The sequence below is a fragment of the Homarus americanus genome, unplaced genomic scaffold, assembly GCF_018991925.1.
Source record: "Homarus americanus isolate GMGI-L3 unplaced genomic scaffold, GMGI_Hamer_2.0 scaffold8226, whole genome shotgun sequence".
Classification (NCBI taxonomy): Eukaryota; Metazoa; Arthropoda; class Malacostraca; order Decapoda; family Nephropidae; genus Homarus; species Homarus americanus.
Genome location: NW_024717620.1, coordinates 635,052 through 657,551, shown reverse-complemented (window position 1 = coordinate 657,551; position 22,500 = coordinate 635,052). Strand labels below are relative to the sequence as shown.

General features: G+C 38.2%; 1 protein-coding gene across 2 annotated transcripts in view; it reads left to right on the top strand.

The window, feature by feature from the left end:
• Positions 1-22,500, top strand: part of LOC121858934 (N-alpha-acetyltransferase 38, NatC auxiliary subunit-like) — a 67,186-nt gene that overhangs the window by 17,438 nt on the left and 27,248 nt on the right. The window contains exon 3 of one of the 2 annotated variants that reach the window (XM_042355588.1): positions 9,403-9,504. In XM_042355588.1, coding sequence (XP_042211522.1) covers positions 9,403-9,504 — 102 coding nt within the window. Of the gene's footprint in view, positions 1-9,359; positions 9,505-22,500 lie in introns of both variants that reach the window. The other variant, XM_042355587.1, reaches the window with a different exon arrangement.

Below are 22,500 nucleotides of genomic sequence, written 5' to 3'. Positions count from 1 at the left end.
TTGTTGTTACTGCGTCATCGTGGTGTAGTCAGGTGTACCAACTGGTGGAAACGTTTTCTCTTGCTACACAATTTATGAGCATGAAAAACTTGAATCCCAAGCTAAGGTGCTCCTCATTTTCCTATTTTCTTGGATTATAAGCCAATTCTGTGTATGAAATACGATCACTTACGGTGAATATAGGTAACCAAAGCCTGTGACAACCATAAGTGTAGTATCTGTTCCTTTCTTCTTTATCCTTATTAAATCTAACAAATAAAGTAATAAGTTGGTCACGAACTTGGGGTTGGGTGAGTGTAAATAAAGAGAACTATGGCCTGTTCTGTGGATGAAGTCAGAAGAATTTAACAAAGTACAGTAGGCTCTCGCCAATAACGACTTCCACAATAACGTTTTCGACAATAACGGTAAGTTACAATAGATACCCATTTTCGATAACGTCTGGATTCTCTTGAATAACGGAGATTTCGCGGGAAGCGTCCGAGCGCATCAATGATAGCTTTTGTTTGCCGCCATGTTGATGACGTAGTTGTCCACTCCACTCCACCTCACTCTCACTCTCACACACGCTCCGTGGAATACAGCGCTGCGCCCACTTGTGAGATTTTCGCCTCTATAACCAGAGGTTGTTAGGGTCAGTGATCAACAATGGCTTCCGCATTTTTGCCTGTGGGGGTTAGGGGAGATGGTGGAGGGAGTGATTTGCCGCCTGAAAACCCGGAACTTTTAAAGTGAATGAGAAAAAAGATCCCAAAGCTAAGAGACAAAGCCTCAAGAAGCGTGCGTACTCGGTCAAGGATAAAGAACAGATTGTTGAGCTCATTGAAAGTGGTGCACGGAACATTGATATTGTGAGGAAATTGAACTGTCCTGAGTCTACAGTGCGAAATATTAAGAGGAACTTAGAGGAGACCAAGAAGAGTATTGCGCTGGCTAAGAAATATTTCGGTAGTGATGGAAATGCGAGGCGAGCTATGAATGATAATAGTGATAGAAACAGGTTGATAGTGATAACAGAGCATTTTCTTGTGAAATGGTTAACTTGTAGAATGAAAGACAGTGCAAGTCTTAGCGGCCCTCAGATACGGAACAATCATCACACCATCCACCTCAACAACTCCCCCAAGCCAAGTGTTATATTACTCAAACTCTTTATTTTGATGATTGAATAACAATTCTTTTTACTTCAGCGAACAAAAAGTGTTAGGAGGGCTTCTAAGGGGAAAAATTTGGTGAAATTATTGGGGCGGCGGCACCAATAAACCCTTTTTACATGTATTTTAATGTCACACAAATAACGTTTTTGCTAATAACGGCGTTTTTCAGGCACCTATTAAACGTTATTGGCGAGAGCCTACTGTACAGTACAGGGTATTAGGTATTATAATTTTGCTATGACAGTGATGAACTCACTGTACAGATGAATTGGGATAAAACCTTGAAAAATATCACCATAACTGTTAGTTGTCTATCAAACAGGATATTATCTTTGTACCAAAAATTTTTACTTTCATATTATACAATATATTCTTGATTTACGCGGTCAATTGAACCCGTGGAGGTCTGCGTAAAACGAGAAATGAGTAAACGAAATAACAGAACATATGGGATTAATTGAAATAGAGACTGGACCGACCCCCCAGACTACCCTTTTTCTGACACAATACGTACTTTGTAGTAAAAATAGTATCTTAATTTTATGATGGTATGCACACACACATAATATAGAAGAGAAATATGGATAAGAGAATAATATACTGTACCAGGTAAAAGAAAAATCAAGGTTTAACACTTACGTTAGTAGATGAGATGGCTGGGCACACGGGGATGGGGGCTGGTTCTGAGGCAGAGGGCAGATTAGTGGCCTTCCGGTGAATCACTGTTCTGAGGCAGAGGGCAGATTAGTGGCCCTCCGGTGAATCACTATCCACCACAGATGTCAGGGCCTCCCTGACAAACCTATCAAAGTCACCATCACTGTCACTATCACTGACTTGGGCTGGCTGTGGTTGTGGTGGGTTGCTGGTGAAGAACTCGGTGATGTTACGCTGACGGCTAGCGTTGATGTGGTCATGTTACATCTGGATATACGGCTCCGTAGTTTGCAACAGATGGTTATTGGAGACTTCATATCGGTGATTTACTGGGTCTTTGGACAGGATGAGCTTGAGTCTCTCGGCATACTCGATGGCTTCCTTTACATCACCATGAGTTAACTTCTGTTGTTCTCGTGCTGCCGCACCACCTGCCTCCTCACTAACGTCATCATCTTCCAACATCTCGTCGGCAGTCACCTCAGGTTCCCTGATTACCTCCATGATGTCGTTGTTGGTGGTCTCGGAGAAACCTGCAGCTGTAACACTCTGTGCAGCTTCTCTTGCAAGGTCCACTGCCACTGCAACAGACTGAGCCTCTCCAGCCACAGATTGCCTCTGCCTCCCACCTGGGATACCTTGCAACACATGCTGCCACATGTATCAAATTATTGCCACAGACAGCTGCCCCCATGCCTCCACCAAGAAATCAACAGCTTTCTTGACGTTAAACATTTTCCAAAACTGTTTAACTCGCACTTCATGCTCCGCCAACTCTTCTTGTGGATCCTCGTCCTCGCTGTCTGTGCCACACAGAAGGTTCCGCAACGCATCCTTGGTGTTGGTGTAGTCGTTCAGGAGCTTAAACTTCTTTGCGGAGAAAGCAGCCTTCACGTTGCATATCAACTCCTGGTCCATGGGCTGGATTAACGACGTAGTGTTGGGAGGAAGGAAGACCACTTTTACACTGGGGTGACGATCCAACAGTAGGGGCGAGTGTCCTGGTGCGTTGTCAAGGAGCAACAAAATGTTAAATGGAACATTATGTTACTCGTAGAATTTCTTAACGTCGGGAACGAAACAGTTGTCAAACCAGGAGAGGGACAGAGCAGTGAAAATCCACGCCTTATGTGCGGTTAGCCAGTGGACATTTAGCTTGGTCATGTCCATGTTTTGTAGGCATGCGGCTTGCGGGCTGTGCGGATGACCGACATCTTGAGCTTACAGGTACCGGAGGCATTGGTGGTGAACAGGACGGTGATGCACTCCTTCTGCAACTTCCGGCCCCAACACTTGCCGGCAAACTTGACAACAAAGGTCTTGGAAGGTAATTTCTTCCAAAACAGCCCGGATTCTTCCATGTTGAACACCTGGCCGTTGGTGTACTGTCCTTCCTCCATGATTTCTCGTAAGAATGGAGGAAAATCCATTGCCGCAGCACGGTCAGCACTGGCTCCTTCACCAACAATGTTAATGTTCGTGATCTTGTTGCATTCTTTAAACCCTTGCAGCCACCCAGCGGAAGCAGTGAAGGGTTTGGGCTTTGCAATTCCCATCTTTCGCGCCACTGATTGGTAGAGGTCACGGGCGTAGTCCTGCACTGCCCGCGTGTCGACCGCCATGTTACGTCTTGCCTGACGAATCAAGTAGCTCACCAATAAATTCTCAGTCTTGAGCAGCACCTTATTCTGACAATACTTCACCATTGAAGCACCTGCAGACCTTGTGATGCTCATGTGTTCTTTTATCTTGGCGGCATCCTTCTTGATTGTGCGAATCGTAGATTCGTTAACTCCATGCTGGTGTGCGAGATCAACTTGTCTGGTTCCCTTTTCTAATTCCTGAACAATTTTGTATTTTACTTCTTAACTTAGGGCGCGTCGTATCTTCTTGGGCATGGGGCGGCTTGGTCCAGGTAATTCAAGGTTTTTCTGGGGTGGTGGGGGTCCAGCGGAAGCCATTGTTGAACAGATTAGCTGGCACAAGAGAGAACAGTATACAGTGGTCCCTCGGTTAACGAGCACAATGCGTTCTAGAAGGTTGCTCGTTAACCGAAAAACTCGTTAACTGAAACCATTGTTTCAATGGGTTTTGGGGTAATTGGTTCCAGCTCATCGAAAATTGCCTAAATTCAACAAAAAAGGTAGAAAAGTACACTTACTTTGAGGTGTGTATGTAGAAGGCTTCTGGATGATGATGATGATGATGATGGGAATTAGAATGGGGGTGGAGGAGAAGAGAAGGCATTGGGGTGGAAGAGAAGTCACCCCATGGTGCCATTTCACCCATAAAATTTTAGTTCTCTTGGTGTAATTCAAGATTATGTTCTTTAAATCAACACTGCACTGCATTATATATTGTCAATATGTAAAATAAATTTCAAAATGACCAATAATTTGCTTGGAAACACAGAAAAAAAGCATTTAGTTGAAGAGAGTCTCAAGCAAGATGTTACCTCCACTGAAAAGACACAAAGACTGATGCCTGTATGGTGTGTTGGCAGACTGGATGGCATGTTCAATAATTGTTAAAATTACTAAAAAGTTTAATATTAAACTTTTAAAATTATTGAATAGTATAAACTTCTTGATATTCACTAAAATGGTAAGGAATTTAAACCCTAGAACCGATTACTGTACTGGCGGACTAATACTACAGCTGGTGGACTGCCAAATGCAAGCGAAAACATGTTCAGGTCAGCTCGTAAGAAACTCGTTAATCGAGGGATTGCTCGTTAACCGAAGTTAAGAATCTTATGGAAGGTAACTCGTTAACCGAAATCTCGTTAACCGAAGCGCTCGTTAACCGAGGGACCACTGTACGCAGAGACTGAGAACAATGAGACTGGCCCGGATAGGTCAGTGACTCCTTCCCTCCAGTGGCTGGGAACGTCATATTACATTAGACCAGTCACAGCTAGCCGCGGAGGGAGGTAAGGATGTGTGGCCCAATTGCAGTCCGATATGTCATATGACATCAGCGATAACGCAACAGTTACATACTGCGCACCCTCTTCGCGCCGCTTCCCGCGTATGGTCAAGAATGTACCGCGTAGCTAATAATTGGCGCGTCTGGACCTCTCGGGCCGCTCGCCGCGTAAATGATGCAATGAACCGCGTAATTTAAAATTGTTATTCTGGCAAGGTGCCGTGTAAATGACCAAATGTGTAAACAAAATCAGCGTAAATGAAGATTATACTGTACAAGTATAAAGGCCAGTTATCTACAAGATATGAAACCTTGAGATAATGTTTCCTACGTTTCTCCACCTGCTTATAGAAATGCAATAAATACCCTAAGAAAGATAGCAATACATGAACACTTTCACAATGTCAGGAGCAAAAATGTGTACAACATGTTAATGACATGGACTAAACCAGCAGTTGGAGAAAAGTATCTGCTGTTTAAATGGTCTTTTATTTGGAAAAATATTCCATGTAAATACTGTACTGTATATAGATCCTCACCAGAGTCTTCATATAGTTAGTGTGCAGACATTTGTTTACAAGGTATATACTCAACTATAATGGAAAGGAAGACATGTTAGGTTAGGTTAGATTAGGTTCATCTAGTGAGCAAATGTCATGGAACCCATATACAGTAGGTATAGTCATGAAATTCTACCAACTTATCAGAGACTAAGCATGTTAAACATAATACAAGATGATAATTACATGGTTTAAAAATAGCCTCAATGCAGTCTGCTATGTTAATTGCAAATTATTTCTGCATTTTTTAATGATTAATATAAACTGTAATAATAATAAGGATAAGAATACACTGATAATACTAATGTCAGAATATAGCCTTTATTAAAAGCAGGATATGTTATAATATATGGATGATCAAGAGTAAAGTATTTTAAAGGAAAAGTCGTCCACAAATTTCACAAATATATTAATACAAAATATCCATGCATATTTAGAGTGTAAAAAAAAAAATAAAAAAAATTAAGGCATATGTTATGATTTTTCCAAATGCATAATTTCTAAAAATTCCAGAAACTGCATTTTTTCTGGTCTATGAATAATTTGGGGATTTTGCGGAAAGTCTCCAAATTTTTCTGTTACGAATCTGGGAACCAATTCTGAGGTTAGGTTAGGTTGCAAATTCCAGAATCTTCTCATGAACCGGAAAAATTCCCCATCAATCATGACACCAAGATTTATTTCTTCAGTATTGGTGAAAGGTGAATAGTCAGCTGTATCTCCACCTGTAAGTCATTAATATTGTGTTAGTTAAATTTGAGAATTCTGAAATATCTTTATTTATGAGGGTTAATATTTATAAATTTCCAACATCTGCATATTGTGGGTAATTTTGTCTGTTAAAAAAAAAATCCAATGGAAACTCAGATTTGTTTGGTTTGATATTCAACACACACTCAAATTTTTTTTTCTAATGTCGATTTTTATGGTGATTCCAAAACTTTGATCCTTTTTTTTTTGAGAAATTCATAGAAAAAAAAATAGGCCCTTTAAAATTTTAATGTTCTACATCAAAATGTTAACCTAAACTACCTAACTTAACCTAACTGGAAAACATTGGTCAACTTAAAATCCTAAAATTCCCTGGATGACCGAAAAGATAATAAGACCATCACTTTCTTTAATTTTGGAAGACATTATTCATTTTTGTTGGGATCATGGATACACAAGGCCAATAAATCTACACTTGATTCTACCACTGTCTGGCAAAGTGAATTATTACCACCACTCCAAATGTTGCACAAAAAGTGGTAAGGTAGTTCTTTCTTGCAATACATTGAGTCACTAAAGGAATAAAAAAAAATTAATTTGTCACTGAATTTATCTTATTAGTAACAAATTGTGGTTAAACTGATACACAAATGAAACATGCCTAGGAACTACCTGGCACTGGTTACCTGCCATATTTGGACTTATTCAAATATGAAATTTAGACTACAGTACTAAATAATCACACTAATGCATTATTTATTTTGGTAGTGTTGGACGATTATTAATTGCGCTAAGAAGCCTCCCTAAGAAGGTACTTTTAGGCTTAAAGTTTTTATTTTATAACATGTCACAAACTAAAGTTAGCAGAATATAACTTGCATGGCTAGAATCCTTGCAAGACAGCGAATAATTTGAATGTAGACTTCATATATTTTGCACGAGATGAAATTTTTAGTCCTTTGTACTCAAATGTATGAAACAATTACTAAAACTTTTATGTCTAGTGCAAACTATAGCATGTTTACATTCAATTTAGTCACTATCTTGAGTCATATTTCCCGCCTCTGCTGATGGTCGTGTAATATTTCAATGCAATACTGATCTTTAAAAATGTTGTTTTTGCATAATGTAGTATTACTGATACGTAATTTGTCTAAGTATGCCTTATTGTGGGTAAAAATAAGTATATATTAAATGTATCCTCCGAAAGCATGCATTTGCTCCCAGAGTTTAACATTTAATTCATGTATATAAAACTTCTGATAAACTTCCTACGTGCTCCTGTTTGAAATAATGAATGTATGTATCTTTATATAATTTAGCTAAGTATCTTTCCCATCAGAAACGGTCATCCCAACGATTATGAATAAACTCATTTAGAAATACATCATTACAGGTTTGCAACAGCCAATCAGCTGTAACTTTTGAGGAGGGTGCGAGGCATCTTTGCTCAGCTGGGAAAAAACTCTCTATAGTAACATCTTGATTTCCATTCAAATTTTCCTTGTGTTATGGTGTTCATTGATATGTACTGCTTGTTCCAAAATAAAAAACAAAGCCTGTTGAATATTGTGGTGTGAGGAAAAATAATATAACACAAAAACTCATGGAATACTTAAAGGGCCGAGCAGCGCAGCCTCTTCTCGCTCTAATGGCCAGAGTGACACTGTTTTCATGCTGCGCTGCCTCGCACATGATGACCAAGACCGTCTCGGGGAAGGTGATAAGGTCCACACAAAGAAGACGACGTCTGTCAAATGACATCCCAAGTTCAGTCAGTTTCACTGAATAGTTTTGAGTCATTTGACTATAGGCGTAAATTTTTTCGCCTTTTGTGTTTGACGCCACAATGGTGTCGTGCGAGACTGAGAGGGTTAAGATGTGTCCTCAAGCTTTTCACTTATTTATTTTTAGATCATATACAGTGGTCCCTCGATTAACGAACACAATTGGTTCCACAGAGTCGGTTGTTAACCGGTAGTAGAATTAACAAAACATTAAATATATACTAAATACAGTACTAAATACTGTATTGTATTTTAACTTATTTTGAGGTGTGTATGTCGTATTACCACCAGCTTTGTTTACATATCAAACAGCTGATTGTAGAGGCAGTCGATGATGGCTTGCCATTTTCTTTAGAGTGCATTGGTTCTAATGCCTTCTTCATGTTTCATAATAATTTCTGCACTGTATATTATCAATATGTGAACTAAATTTCAGAATGACTAATAATTTTAATGTAAAAATGCAAAAATATTCAAGAGACCAACAAACTGGATGTTCACTCCACTGTAAACAAAGTTAAACTGAGAAGCGTTGGTGGGTGATTCGATCAGCTGAAGGGCACACAAAAACTGTTCCCTGTACTGTATACAGTAGTACCCCGCTTAACGCGGTCAATTGAACCCACAGGGTACCGCGTTAAGTGAAAACCGCGTTAAGTGAACAACAGAACATATGGGATTAATTCCAATAGAGACTGGCCCGACCCCCAAACTCCACTTTTTGACGACACACAACTATGTTGTAGTAAAAATTTTATCTTAACTTTATGATGGTATGCACACACAATTAATAATTAAGAGAAATATCAATAATATTAGGTTTTTTAACACTTGCATTAGTAGAAAAGATGGCTGGGCACACGGGGATGGGGGGTTGGTTCCGAGGCAGAGGGCAGATTATTGGCCCTCACCTGTATCACTTGTATCAATTGTATCACTATCCACCACAGAGGCTTGCAGGGCCTCTTTGTCAAACCCCTCAAAGGCCATATAAGTCCATATCCTCACTATAATTATCACTATCACTGACTTGGGCCGGCTGTGGTGGGTGGCGGGTGAAGAACTCGGTAATGTTTTGATGACTGGGCGACCTTGTGCGCATCGTGCCCGCGCCGCGCCGCTTCCCGCGTATATGATGAAAAATTCCGCGTTAAGTGAAAGTTCAGCTCTGGCGAGGCACCGCGTATATGATAAAACGCGTTAAGTGAAACCGCGTTAGGCGGGGTAATACTGTATATTATCAATATGTTAACTAAATTTCAGAATGACCAATAATTTTCATATAAAAAATGCAAAATTATTCAAGAGCACAACTTTCTTGATATTTACTCCACTGGAAACGAATGTAAACATAGAACCAATTACTGTATTGGCGGACTAGCCGATCAGCCGATGCGTACAACAAAGCGTGTTTCTCGTAAGGCTGTCGTTAATCAAAATTTTGTTCGTTAATGGAACTGAAAATTCTTATGCGAGCTAATTCGTGAACTGAAATTTTGTCAATCGAACCGATCGTTAATCGAGGGACCACCGTATTAACTTAAATTTTAATATTACAGGTGTAAAACTGTATTAAGAAATTTTAAAAAATCAACTACCAAGGGAATGAAGACTGGCGGAGACTTACGCGAACACCTGGTGGACCTTACAGATGGTGGGAGCCGGCCTGGAGACTCAGGTGCAGATAAACAGCCACAACACAAGGTGAGTTACCATCATTATACTGTATCATGTAGTACTGTATTATTGTGTAAGGCAGAAGATGGGATAGAGAAGTGTAAATTACAGAGTGACGACCCACTCAAACAGTGAAATATCCGATGATTAGTTGAAGTACAGTATATGTATTACTGTACAATGACTTGGTGAGGTAGACAATCAAGGTGAAGCCATTCCCTCTGCCACCCCAGCTATCTTCCAAAGATTCCAGCAATGCAAGTTATATTCTGCTAATTTTATTCTGTGACATTTTATAAGATAATAACTTTAAACCTTAAACTACCTTCACTCTGTTTTGGGAATGCTTCTTAAGGAGGCTTCTTAGCCCAGAACCCCCAAACTTTTTCTCCGGATCTTCTAAAATCCGGATTTACCGGTCCGGATCTTCAAGGATGCTCTATATTATATTATATTATATTACATCACATTACATTACATTACATTATGTTATATTATATTACAGTATATTATTTTATCTTATATTATTTTATATTATATAATATTATATAAAGTGATCCCTCGGTTAACGAGCGCCTTGGTTAACAAAATTTCGGTTAACGAATTACCTTCCATAAGATTCTTCACTTCGGTTAGCGAGCAAACCCTCGGTTAACGAATTCCTTACGAATTTTTCCCAACATGTTTTCGCCTGCAGTTGGCTGCCCACCAGCTGTAGTATTATTCCGCCAATACAGTACAGTACAGTACAGTACAGTTATAGTAAAGGAAAAGAGACGTGACCGATCGCCCAAGCGGCTAACAAGCCGATCAGTGGCGAAGAGGATAAAAGTAAAAGTAAAAGGCATAAGCACAAGTCACTATCTATTCAGGAAAAGGGTGAATTTCCATGGTCCGGCACCGGTCAGGTCCCGAGGTTGCCGGACTAGAGAGGTACAACCTGTATTACTATTATTAGTGTTGTTGTTATTATTATTATAATTATTATTATTATTATTATTATTATTATTATTATTATTATTATTATTATTATTATTATTATTATTATTATTATTATTATTCTAATTATTATTATTATTACAGTAATACCCCGCTTAACGCGGTCAATTGAACCCACAGGGTACCGCGTTAAGTGAAAACCGCGTTAAGTGAACAAGAGAACATATGGGATTAATTCCAATAGAGACTGGCCCGACCCCCAAACTCCACTTTTTGACGACACACAACTATGTTGTAGCAAAAATTTTATCTTAACTTTATGATGGTATGAACAAACAAGTATATAGAAGAGGTTAGGTTAGGAAAAATAAAGGTTAAGTTAGGAAAAATAAAGGTTAGGTTAGGAAAACTAAAAGTTATGTTGAACACTTACGTTAGTAGAAGAGGTGGGTCGGCATACGGGGATGGAGACTGGTTCCGAGGCAGAGGGCAGATTACTGGCCCTCTGGTGAATCACCATCACTATCCGTTATAGTTGTCAGGGCCTCCCTGACAAATCCCTCAAAGTCACCACCTTCACTGTCACTATCACTGGCTCTGGCTGGCTGTGGTGGGTTGCGGGCGAAGAACTCGGTAATGCTTTTTTGACGGCTAGTGTTAATGTTGTCTTGATACACCGTGATGTACGGCTCCATAGCCTGCACCAGCTGGGTATGGAAGACTTCATAGCGGTCATCGTCATTGTCGCGGGAAAGGAAGGACTTCATTTTTTCTGCACACTCCATGGCACCCTTAATATCACTATGACTTAACTTGTGTTCTTCGGAGAATGACACACCTTCTTCCTCTTCACTGACGTGATCATCTTCCAACATCTCGTCGGCAGTCACTTCAGGATCTCTGATCACCTCCAGGATGTCTTCGTTGGTGGTCTCGGAGAAGCCTTCAGCTGTAATATTGTGCCCAGCTTCTCTGGCAAGGTCCAATGCTACTGCAACAGTCTGAACCTCACCAGTCACAGGTTGACTCCTCCTCTCAGCTGGTATGCCATGCAACACATGTCTCCATGCGTGACGAATCGTAGCAATAGACAGCTGAGCCCATGCCTCCACCAAGAAGTCTACAGCTTGTTTGACGTTAAACTTCTTCCAAAACTGTTTGACGAGAACTTCTTGAGTTGCCACCTCTTGTTCCTTGTCCTCGTCGCTTTTACTCTCGCTGTCGGTGTCACCCAGCTTACGCAACTCATCCTTGGTGTTGGTAGAGTCGTTCAGGAGCTTGAACTTCTTTGCAGAGTACGCAGCTTTCACATTGCAGATCAACTCCTGGTCCATGGGTTGGATTAATGACGTAGTGTTGGGAGGAAGGAAGACCACTTTTAAGTTGGGGTGACGATCCATAAGTAGGGGCGAGTGTCCAGGTGCGTTGTCAAGGAGCAACAAAATGTTGAATGGAACATTCTGTTGCTCGCAGAATTTCTTCACGTCGGGAACAAAACAGTTGTCAAACCAGAAGAGGGACAGAGAAGAGGACATCCACGCCTTACGTGCGGTTAGCCAGTGGACATTAAGCTTGTTCATGTCCATATTCTTGTAGGTGTGCGGCTTGCGGGCTGTGTGAATCACCGATAACTTTGGTTTACAGGTACCGGAGGCATTGGTGGTAAAGAGGACGGTGATGCGTTCCTTCTGCAACTTCCGACCCCTTACCTTGCTGGCAGACTGGACAACGAAGATCTTGGAAGGTAGCTTTTTCCAGAAAAGACCAGATTCGTCCATGTTAAACACCTGGTCGTCAGTGTACTGTCCTTCCTCCATAACCTCACGTAAGAACGGAGGAAAATCTCTAGCCGCCACACGGTCAGCACTCGCTTCCTCACCACCAATGTTGATGTTGGCGATCTTGTTCCTCTTCTTAAAGCTATGCAGCCAACCAGAGGAAGCATTGAAGGGTTTGGGCTCTGCAATTCCCAGCTTACGTGACACTGCTGCGTACAGTTCACGTGCGTACTCCTGCACTGAACGCGTGTCCACCGCCATGTTGCGTCGCGCCTGACGAATCAAATAATTCGCCAGCAAATTTTCCACCTTTACCAGCACCCTGTTCTGGCAATACTTGATCATTGAAGCACCTGCAGACTTTGTGATTTTCATGTGTTCTTTAATCTTGGCTGAATCCTTCTTAATAGTGCGAATCGTAGATTCGTTGATGACATGCCGGCGCGCGAGATCAACTTGACGTGTTCCTTTCTCCAAATCTTGAATGATCTGGTATTTCACTTCGTAGCTTAGGCCACGGCGTGTCTTCTTGGGCTTAGGGCGGCTGGGTCCAGGTAAGGAAAGGTTTCTCTCTGGTGGCGGTGGTGGTCCGGCGGAAGCCATTTCACAGAACAATGGATGCACGTATACACGGGGTGGCCTGGAGGGATGAAACTACCGCAACAGCGTCCTCTTTCCTCCCTCTCTCCCTCCCCTGGTGGACACGTCATTTTACTTTAAACCAATTACAGCTAGCAGCAGAGGGGGGTAGGGATGCATGGCCAATCACAGTCCGATATGTCATATGACGTCAGTGATAACGCAACAAAGACACACACTGCGCAACCTTACAGCACGGCTTGCCCAGGCGGAGGGAGGCAGAGGCGGGAGGGGAGGGAGGGAGGAGGAGGAGGCGCGAGGCAGGTGGCAGGCGGGAGCAGCGGGTGGCAGGTGGGGCGAATCTAAAAATAGCGCCGAGCCGGACACTTTGGGTGTATATGGGTAGATGAACCGCGTTAAGTGAAAGTTCGGCTCTGGCGAGGCACCGCATATATGCAAAATCGCGTTAAGCGGGGTATTACTGTATATTTATTATTATTAGTGTTAATATTATTATTATTATTATTATTATTATTATTATTATTATTATTATTATTATTATTTTTATTTTTATTATTATTATTATTATTATTATTATTATTATTATTATTATTATTATTATTATTATTATTACAGGGAATTATTATTATTACTATAATTATTATTATTACTACAGTGGTCCCTCGGTTAACAAGCACAATCCATTCCAGGAGGTTGCTCGTTAACCGAAAAACTCGTTAACCGAAACCATTGTTTCAATGGATTTTTGGGTAATTGGTTCCAGCTCACCGAAAATTGCCTAAATTCAGCAAAAAAAGGTAGAAAAGTACACTTACTTTGAGGTGTGTATGTAGAAGGCTCCTGGATGATGATGCTGATGTGAATTTGAAGTGGGAGGTGGAGGAGGAGAAGGGAGAAGAGAAGGAAGTGGAGGTGAAGCATTTTACTGCTTCTAGGAAGGTGATTCACCTTTCATGAAAATGTCAGGAACCTCTAGACTGACAGATTCTCCACCATGAACATCCCCTCCCCTTCTTGAAGTGGAAGGCTGAGGGCTAGCATCTTGTTCCCTCTGTCCTTTACTGAAGAAGTGTCAATTGTGGTCTGTGGGGCATCTCTCCTCCTCATCATTAACTTATGTTTAAAGAAGGAGACCACTGAGTCCTCAACATGACACAAAGTTAGTTCAGATTTTTCCTCATGTGGGTGCCTTGAAGCCAGTTTCCTGAACTTCTCCCAGTAGTAAATAACATCTTTCAACTCCTTAGTTGACAAATGGTCATCACTTTCCTTTTCCTCCTCACCATTGTCAGCCTCTAACATCTCATCCAGTTGTTTCAAGTCTTCAGGAGTAAGTTCCTGCTCATGAGACATCACAAGCTCTTCGACATCATCCTCCTCCACTTCAAGGCCCAATGACTGACCAATGGACACAATCTCCTGGTCCAACTCTGTTTCTTCTTCAAATCCCTCAAAATCATGGACTACTGATGGCCACAGTGCTTTCCATGAAGAATTGAGGGATCTAGTGGAGACTTCTTGCCATGATGACACAATCAATTTTACAGCCTCCAGGATGTTGAATTGTGTCTTCCAGAACTGTTTCAGTGTTAGTTCAGGATCAGTGGATGTTGCCTGATGACACCTCCTGAACATTTTCTTCATGTACAACTTCTTGAAAATGCTGATCACATTCTGGTCCATTGGCTGTATGATTGATGTAGTGTTGGGAGGCAAAAACAACACTTTCACAAAGTCAAATTGAGACTCCAAAGTGCTGGCAAGTTGAGGGTCATGATCAGGGGCATTATCCATGAGGAGAAGAGCCTTTAAAGGGAGTTTATTGGTGGTTAGGTAGCTCTTGACAGAAGGGGAAAACACCTCAATAGCCCATTCATTAAAGAGCTGTCTTGTCACCCATGCCTTACGGTTAAACTTCCAAAAAACTCCAAGTTGTCCTCTTACCACCTTTTGTTGCTTGAACACCCTGGGGTTCTCAGAGTGGTAGACAAGCATAGGCTTCAGTCGGAAATCCCCTGAAGCATTGGCACCAAGCAATAGAGTGAGTCGATCCTTCATGGGTTTATGCCCAGGCAAAGAGGCTTCGTCTCTGGTGATGAATGTCCTTTTGGGCATTTTCTTCCAGAACAGCCCAGTTTCGTCCACATTGAACACTTGCTGTGGAAGATAATTTTCTTCTTCCACCAGTTTTTTTAAACTCCACTAAAACTTTGCTTCTCCTTCACTGGCAGCCTCACCATGCCTAACAACACTAAAAATGTCACTTCTCTTCTTAAATTTTTTTAACCAGCCTTTGCTGGCCCTAAAATCTTCAAATTCTGTGCCTGAAGAACCAGGTTGATCTGTCTTTAAATGTTCGTATATCTCTTCGGCTCTTTCACAAATAAATTCAGTAGAAACTGAATCACCTTTCATCTGTTTTTCCCTAATCCAGATGAGAAGTAACCTCTCTGTTTCTGCAATTAGGGATCTACCTTTAAACACTGGTAGATTTGTCTCTCACTTTCACTTCTTTAAATTTTTCTTTCTGTGCAAGAATTGTCGACACAGTTGATGTCGACATGCCATATTCTTTGCCTAGCGCATTTGTTCTAATGCCTTCTTCATGTTTTTTTTTTATAATTTCCTGCTTAGTTTGGATTGAAATCGCTTTTCTTGATCTCTTAGGCACCATGCTGGATTCAAACAATCTCAGCACATGATATTTTAAGTTTAAACTTGCTGTAAATAAAGAATATTTTCTTTAAAATATCACTGCACTGCACTATATATTGTCAATATGTAAAATAAATTTCAAAATGACCAATAATTTGCTTGGAAACACAGAAAAAAAGCTTTTAGTTGAAGAGAGTCTCAAGCAAGATGTGACCTCCACTGAAAAGACAGAGAGACTAACGCTCGTTTGGTGTTTTGACAGGCTGGATGGCGTGCATGAAACTAGTTTCATTACCTTCAATTATGTTCAATAATTGTTAAAATGACTAAAATATTTAATATTAAACTTTTCAAATTATTGAATAATATAAACTTCTTGATATTTACTAAAATAGTAAGGATTTTAAGCCCTAGAACCGATTACTGTATTGGCGGGCTAATACTACAGCTGGTTGACCGCCAAGTGCAAGTGAAAACATGTTCAGGTCGGCTCGTAAGAAACTCGTTAATCGATGGATTGCTCGTTAACCGAAGTTAAGAATCTTATGGAAGGTACCGTATATACTCGCTATAACCCTCGCTCATTTATAGGTCGACCCTGATTTTTTGACCAAGAAATTGTTAATTTATGATATTCATCGTTTATAGACCCAATTTTTTGAGGGTAATGGAACAACAAAACCTTCAATAAAAACACTCTACATCCTATAAACTGAGGCTCGCCGTGCCTGGAACACCGAGTGCCGAAGGCAAATTGTTTACCATTTATTATTACGACACTTTACACTGAAACGCGGGTAGTTTAAAAAAAAATATTGTATATTTCCATTCAAGTATTTATTCAAGTCAATTAGGAGGGAATATTTTTGTAATACAACAGTTTTTTAACTGAAAACCATTCGAAAAGCGATTACGGTAACATCTTTTGAACGAAAGAAATCGAAAGTCATTGTTTTCGTCACAATTTGATCCCACTTTCCACTGTAATACGTACGTCATTTCAGCAAAAATATTACATTTCCGAGAATGTAGTATATCAAGCACAGTATGAATAGAATATCACTAATATAACAGTATTTTAACCAAAAACTATTAAAATAACGAGTAACATCTCTTGAACATCGGAAGGTTAGGTAAAGTCTTTTGTTTTCGTCATGTAGTTTATCCTAATTTACATTGAAATACATCACGTTTCAGCAAAACTACGACTGTATTTATTTCTGAGTATATGGAAATGTCATTTTTGCTGAAATGACGTACGTATTACAGTGGAAAGTGTGATAAAATCGTGACAAAAACAATGACTTTCACTTTCTTTTGTTCAAAAGATGTTACCGTAATCACTTTTCGAATGGTTTTCAGTTGAAAAACTGTTGTATTACAATAATATTTTATCCTAATTCACTTGTGATGTAACAGTTTTTTAACTGAAAACGATTAAAAAAACACGTGTACCGTCTAGCTGATACGGCAGAGCCCTGGTCGCGGAGGCTTTGTTTTTGCATCAGCCCTTCTTAAGCAGCTTTTAATTTTAGCGTACGTTGAAATTGTGTTTACCAGTATATTCTTATTGTCTTGCTTCTTATTTTCCAGAAATATGACAAGTTTGTATATAATACAATGTTCGCTACTTTTAATTTACAAGTACTACAGTATTGCCCCGCTTTACACGGTTTCACTTTCCGCAATTTCTCATTTACGCGGTACCTTGCCAGAACCAGACTTTCACTTTCCGCGGTGCATCTACTCATATACAGTGGTCCCTCGGTTAACGAGCGCCTCGGTTAACGAAATTTCGGTTAACGATTTACCTTCCATAAGATTCTTAACTTCGGTTAACGAGCAATCCTTCGATTAACGAGTTTTTTACGAGCTGACTTCAACATGTTTTCGCTTGCATTTGGCGGTCCACCAGCTGTAGTATTGGTCCTCCAATACAGTAATCGGTTTTAGGGCTTAAATTCTTTACTATTTTAGTAAATATCAAGAAGTTTATACTATTCAATAATTTTAAAAGTTTAATATTAACTTTTTTAGTCATTTTAACAATTATTGAACATAATTGAAGGTAAAGAAACTAGTTTCTGGCGTGCCATCCAGCCTGTTAACACACCAGACAGGCGTTAGTCTCTCTCTGTTTTCAGTGGAGTTAACATCTTGCTTGAGACTCTTTTCAACTAAATGCTTTTTTTCTGTGTTTCCAAGCAAATTATTGGTCATTTTGAAATATATTTTACATATTGACAATATATAATGCAGTGCAGTGTTGGTTTAAAGAAAATAATCTTGAAATACACCAAGAGAACTAAAATTTTATGGGTGAAATGGTGCCATGGGGTGACTTCTCTTCCACCCCAATGCCTTCTCTTCTTCCTTCTCCTCCACCCCCATTCTAATTCCCATCATCATCATCATCATCATCATCATCCAGGAGCCTTCTACATACACACCTCAAAGTAAGTGTACTTTTCCACCTTTTTTGTTGAATTTAGGCAATTTTCGGTGAGCTGGAACCAATTACGGTACCCAAAAACCCATTGAAACAATGGTTTCGGTTAACTAGGTTTTAGGTTAAAGAGCAACCTGCTGGAACGGATTGTGCTCGTCAACCGAGGGACCACTGTACGCCGTGAATTATAATTTTTTTTTTTTTATTGAGCTCATAAAATTCATACAAATTACCCGGCCAGAATATAATTTACAGTGCTGGAATTCTTACAATATGATGATCATTTTGAATATAAACATGATGGATTTTGTATTAGATATACAAATTTTAGATCTAATGTAATAATTTGGTTTACACAAAGCAAATATTTTATCCTTTGTGCAGAAAATATGAAGTTTACATTCAAAATATTCCCTGACCTGCAAGGAATCCAGAAATGTCAATTATATTATCCTAACTTTAGTCTGAGTATTATTTATTACCAAATGTTAAAATCTAGAGTTTTCACCCAAACATTAATCAGAGAGGTAGGAGCTAGTGAGCGGGAAGAGGGGAAGGGGGTGTGATTTGAGTCCATTATTTGAATGGACATTAACCTGGCAACTGTATTTCTCTTAAATATTAATTGTGTGAGCATACCATCATAAAATTTAGATGTTATTTTTACTACAACATAGGTATTGTGTCAGAAAAAGTGGAGTTTGGGGGTCGGGCCAGTCTCTATTGGAATTAATCCCATATGTTCTGTTGTTCACTTTACGCGGTTTTCACTTTCTGCGGTTTTCACTTTCCGCGGTACCCTGTGGGTTCAATTGACCGCGTAAATTGGGGTACTACTGTATTCATTTTTAAATAAAAAGAAGACACCAAACAAATACCAGTACGGATATTTGCGTGACTCTCCCGCCAAAAAAGACCAAACAGCTGGTACTCTCTCCCTCAGCCCTACCAAAAATAGCCCAACGACATCTTTCTTGTTTATTATCTTCCAATTTCTCACTTTAACTGGTATTTTTTACTTCATATTGCCTACATCAGATAAACTACAGTAATTGAGGTTAGACACTGTTATAAATTTGATTACCGGCTACTGGCAGGTGCCGTTAGAACCACCTGACCCGACCAACAGTGTTGCAAGTCTGACACAGCATTTTTTTTTACATTTTTGGTGTCTCCATTTCTGTTATGTTTTTTTTTCTGTGGGGTTTGCACAATAGTAAACTGTTTTACCTACAGTATTGTAAAACGATTTGGAAAAAAAAATACTCGGTAACTTAAAATTTTAAACGGAAAATCTTGAAACTGGCAACTGTGTGTAGATGACCTGTCTCACATCATATTATGATTTTGATGGATTTTAATGAAAATATTCAGAAATATGGTATCGTAGTATTTATTCAAGTGAATTAGGATAGAATATTATTGTAATACAACAGTTTTTTAACTGAAAACCATTCGAGAAGTGATTACGGTAACATCTTTTGAACAACGAAAGAAAGCGAAAGTCATTGTTTTCGTCACGATTTTATCCCACTTTCCATTGTAATATGTACGTCATTTCAGCAAAAATATTACATTTCCATATTTATTTCTGAGAATATATTCATTCAGGCACAGTTAAGGTAAAATATACTTGTGATGTAATATTTTAACGAAAATATTTAGAAATAAGGTATCGTATTTTTCTTTTGTTTCAAATTTATTTAACAAAGATTGATGTTTCAAATTTAATTAACAAAAATTTATGTATCTATAAATAAACTTTTAAAAATGAATACTTTATGTTTTACATACTCCTGTGCATACCATACCATGCATTTGGCTACTTTGGGCTTGCTATGATGATGCAAGAGATCTGCCCTGGCAACTGTACCGACACTCACAGCGGGTGGTGCGTCGTTTCCATTGTTTACTGGTAGTTACTGGTAAATATTTTTCAACCTAACGAAACTATTACCCGTATAGAGGTCGACCCCCAACTTTTTGCCCAAAAATTTGGTCTTAAGAACTCGTGCTATACACGGGTATATACGGTATATATACATATATATATATACATATATATACATATATATACAGTATACACATATATATACATATATATATATACACACATATATACATATATATATATACACACATATATACACACACACATATATATATATATATATATATATATATATATATATATATATATATATATATATATATATATATATATATATATATATATATATATATATATATATATATATATATACATATATATACATATATATATACATATAATATAATACATATATATACATATATATTACATATATATATATTTACATATATATATACCGTATATCACGGCCTATAAGACGAAATTTGAACATTAAAAAAATCTGCCCAAAGTTAGGGGGTCGTCTAAACCACCAAGTTTAAAATTCTTACCTCTTAAATATTGTGGTTTAGTGTGTCAAGAGTGGTGATGAAAACATCGTAAGCCACTCACAAGGTCTTACCACTAATTATTTTATACTGAAACTTACGTTTGGCAAGCTGGATTCAAATTAAGATTACCGGTATATTAAAATAATAAAAATGTATTATAAACCTGTCTAACATACCGTAAAAGAGATTTATACCCCTGTAATAAACACAGCTATCATCACACACCCCTCCCCACGCCCCCCCCATTTGCCAGTGAGGAGACAAGAAAGGAAAAGTGCATTAATTCTTGAAACTATCGACGGTTAATTACAGACGCTCAAGTGACGTCACTAGTGTTTACACTACACCAGCTGGTAATATTTGATGCCATTACTTGAAGTGAATTGGCCTTATTTTAAGTAACTAACTATAAATAAATACAAAAATTAAAAAAAAAGATCAAAACTGAGAAATAATATACTGTATGTATGTTGTGTTGTCAAAGTAAGAGGAACAATTGTGTAAGTACGTAATATTTTTTCACTCAAATCCTAATGAAACACTACTGGAGAACATTCCTTTGTCGCAAAACAGTTTATAAATTAAAGAAAATAATTACAGTGTGTTTAATATATTACAGTATATTATAAATAAATAAATAAAACAAATAATTCGGTAAATCTATTTAAAGTAAATGGAAAATAAGCAAACATGTTATTTACCAAGACCCTTCCGTCTGGCTCAGGGTGAGATGGAGGGGAGATAACAAGCTATTTATAGCCCATCAGAAGTGACCAGTACCCTAATGCACCATAAATAATTCATTGAACATTCATTTTTTGTACATAGTATATTCAGTATATATATATATATATATATATATATATATATATATATATATATATATATATATATATATATATATATATATATATATATATATATATATATATATATATATATATATATATATATATATATATATATATATATATATATATATATATATATTTGTGTAATAAATGTATGTAGTAAGTACATACTGGTAACCTTTTTCACTCAAATCCTAATGAAACACCACAATTAGAATACGGTGGTTGCTGTTGAACCACATGTTGTATAAATAGTCACACCACCGAGACGAGGGAACACTCCCACCACGCTTCAGTGACGTCACTAGTGTTTACACTACACCAGCGGGTATAATTTGATGACATTACTTGAAGTGAATTGGCCTTATTTTAAAAAATCAAGGATGGTTGGTAAAGGACTACTGAGTCAGTGGGTAAGTGTCACATTTGGGGTACTGGTCTTATACAGCAAATAGAGCTCAAAAGCTACTTTTTAAATGGAAATTTGGGGGGGGCGTCTTATGCACCCCGCCGCCTTATAGGCCGTGATATACGGTAATAATAATAATTATTGATAGTAAATAAAATTTTTAATAAAAAATACACAAAAATAGAATAAGAATGATAACAATAATAATAACAATAATACTGTAATAATAAAATAATAATAATAATAATAATAATAAAGAAATACAAGAATGAAAAAAAGATCAAAAGTGAGAAACACGACCTAGACCTATGAATTATTATTATTGTTATTATTATTATTATTATTATTATTATTATTATTATTATTATTATTATTATTATTATTATTATTATTATTATTATTATTATTAGTAGTAGTAGTATTAGTATTAGTATTAGTATTATTAGTATTACAGGTACAGTAGAAGTCCAAAAATCCGGATGCCAGAAATCTGGACCACCCGAGAACCCAGACTTTTCGAAAACTCTCAAGCTTTTCAAATTTAGTGGGCTTTTGTGTGTGTGCGCGTGTGCGTGAGCGCCACAGCTGCACATCAACAACAAGTGACCACGCGGTCGCCATTTTAAAACGAGCAATCAAGCTGTGACAACGTATGTAATTTTGTGTCCTAGTCTTTCCATTTACCATATATAGCATATGTATTTACAAGCCCATAACAATGGCTCCTAAAGTAGATAAACTTCGTTGTGTGAAGAGAAAGAGGAACACATTGAAATTGAGTGACAAACTTGAAATAATTAAGAAACTAGAACGTGGTGTGAGCAATACTGTTCTAATGGAAACATACGACATCGGAAAGTCTACAATTTACGATATAATAAAGGCAAAGAAAAAAATTAT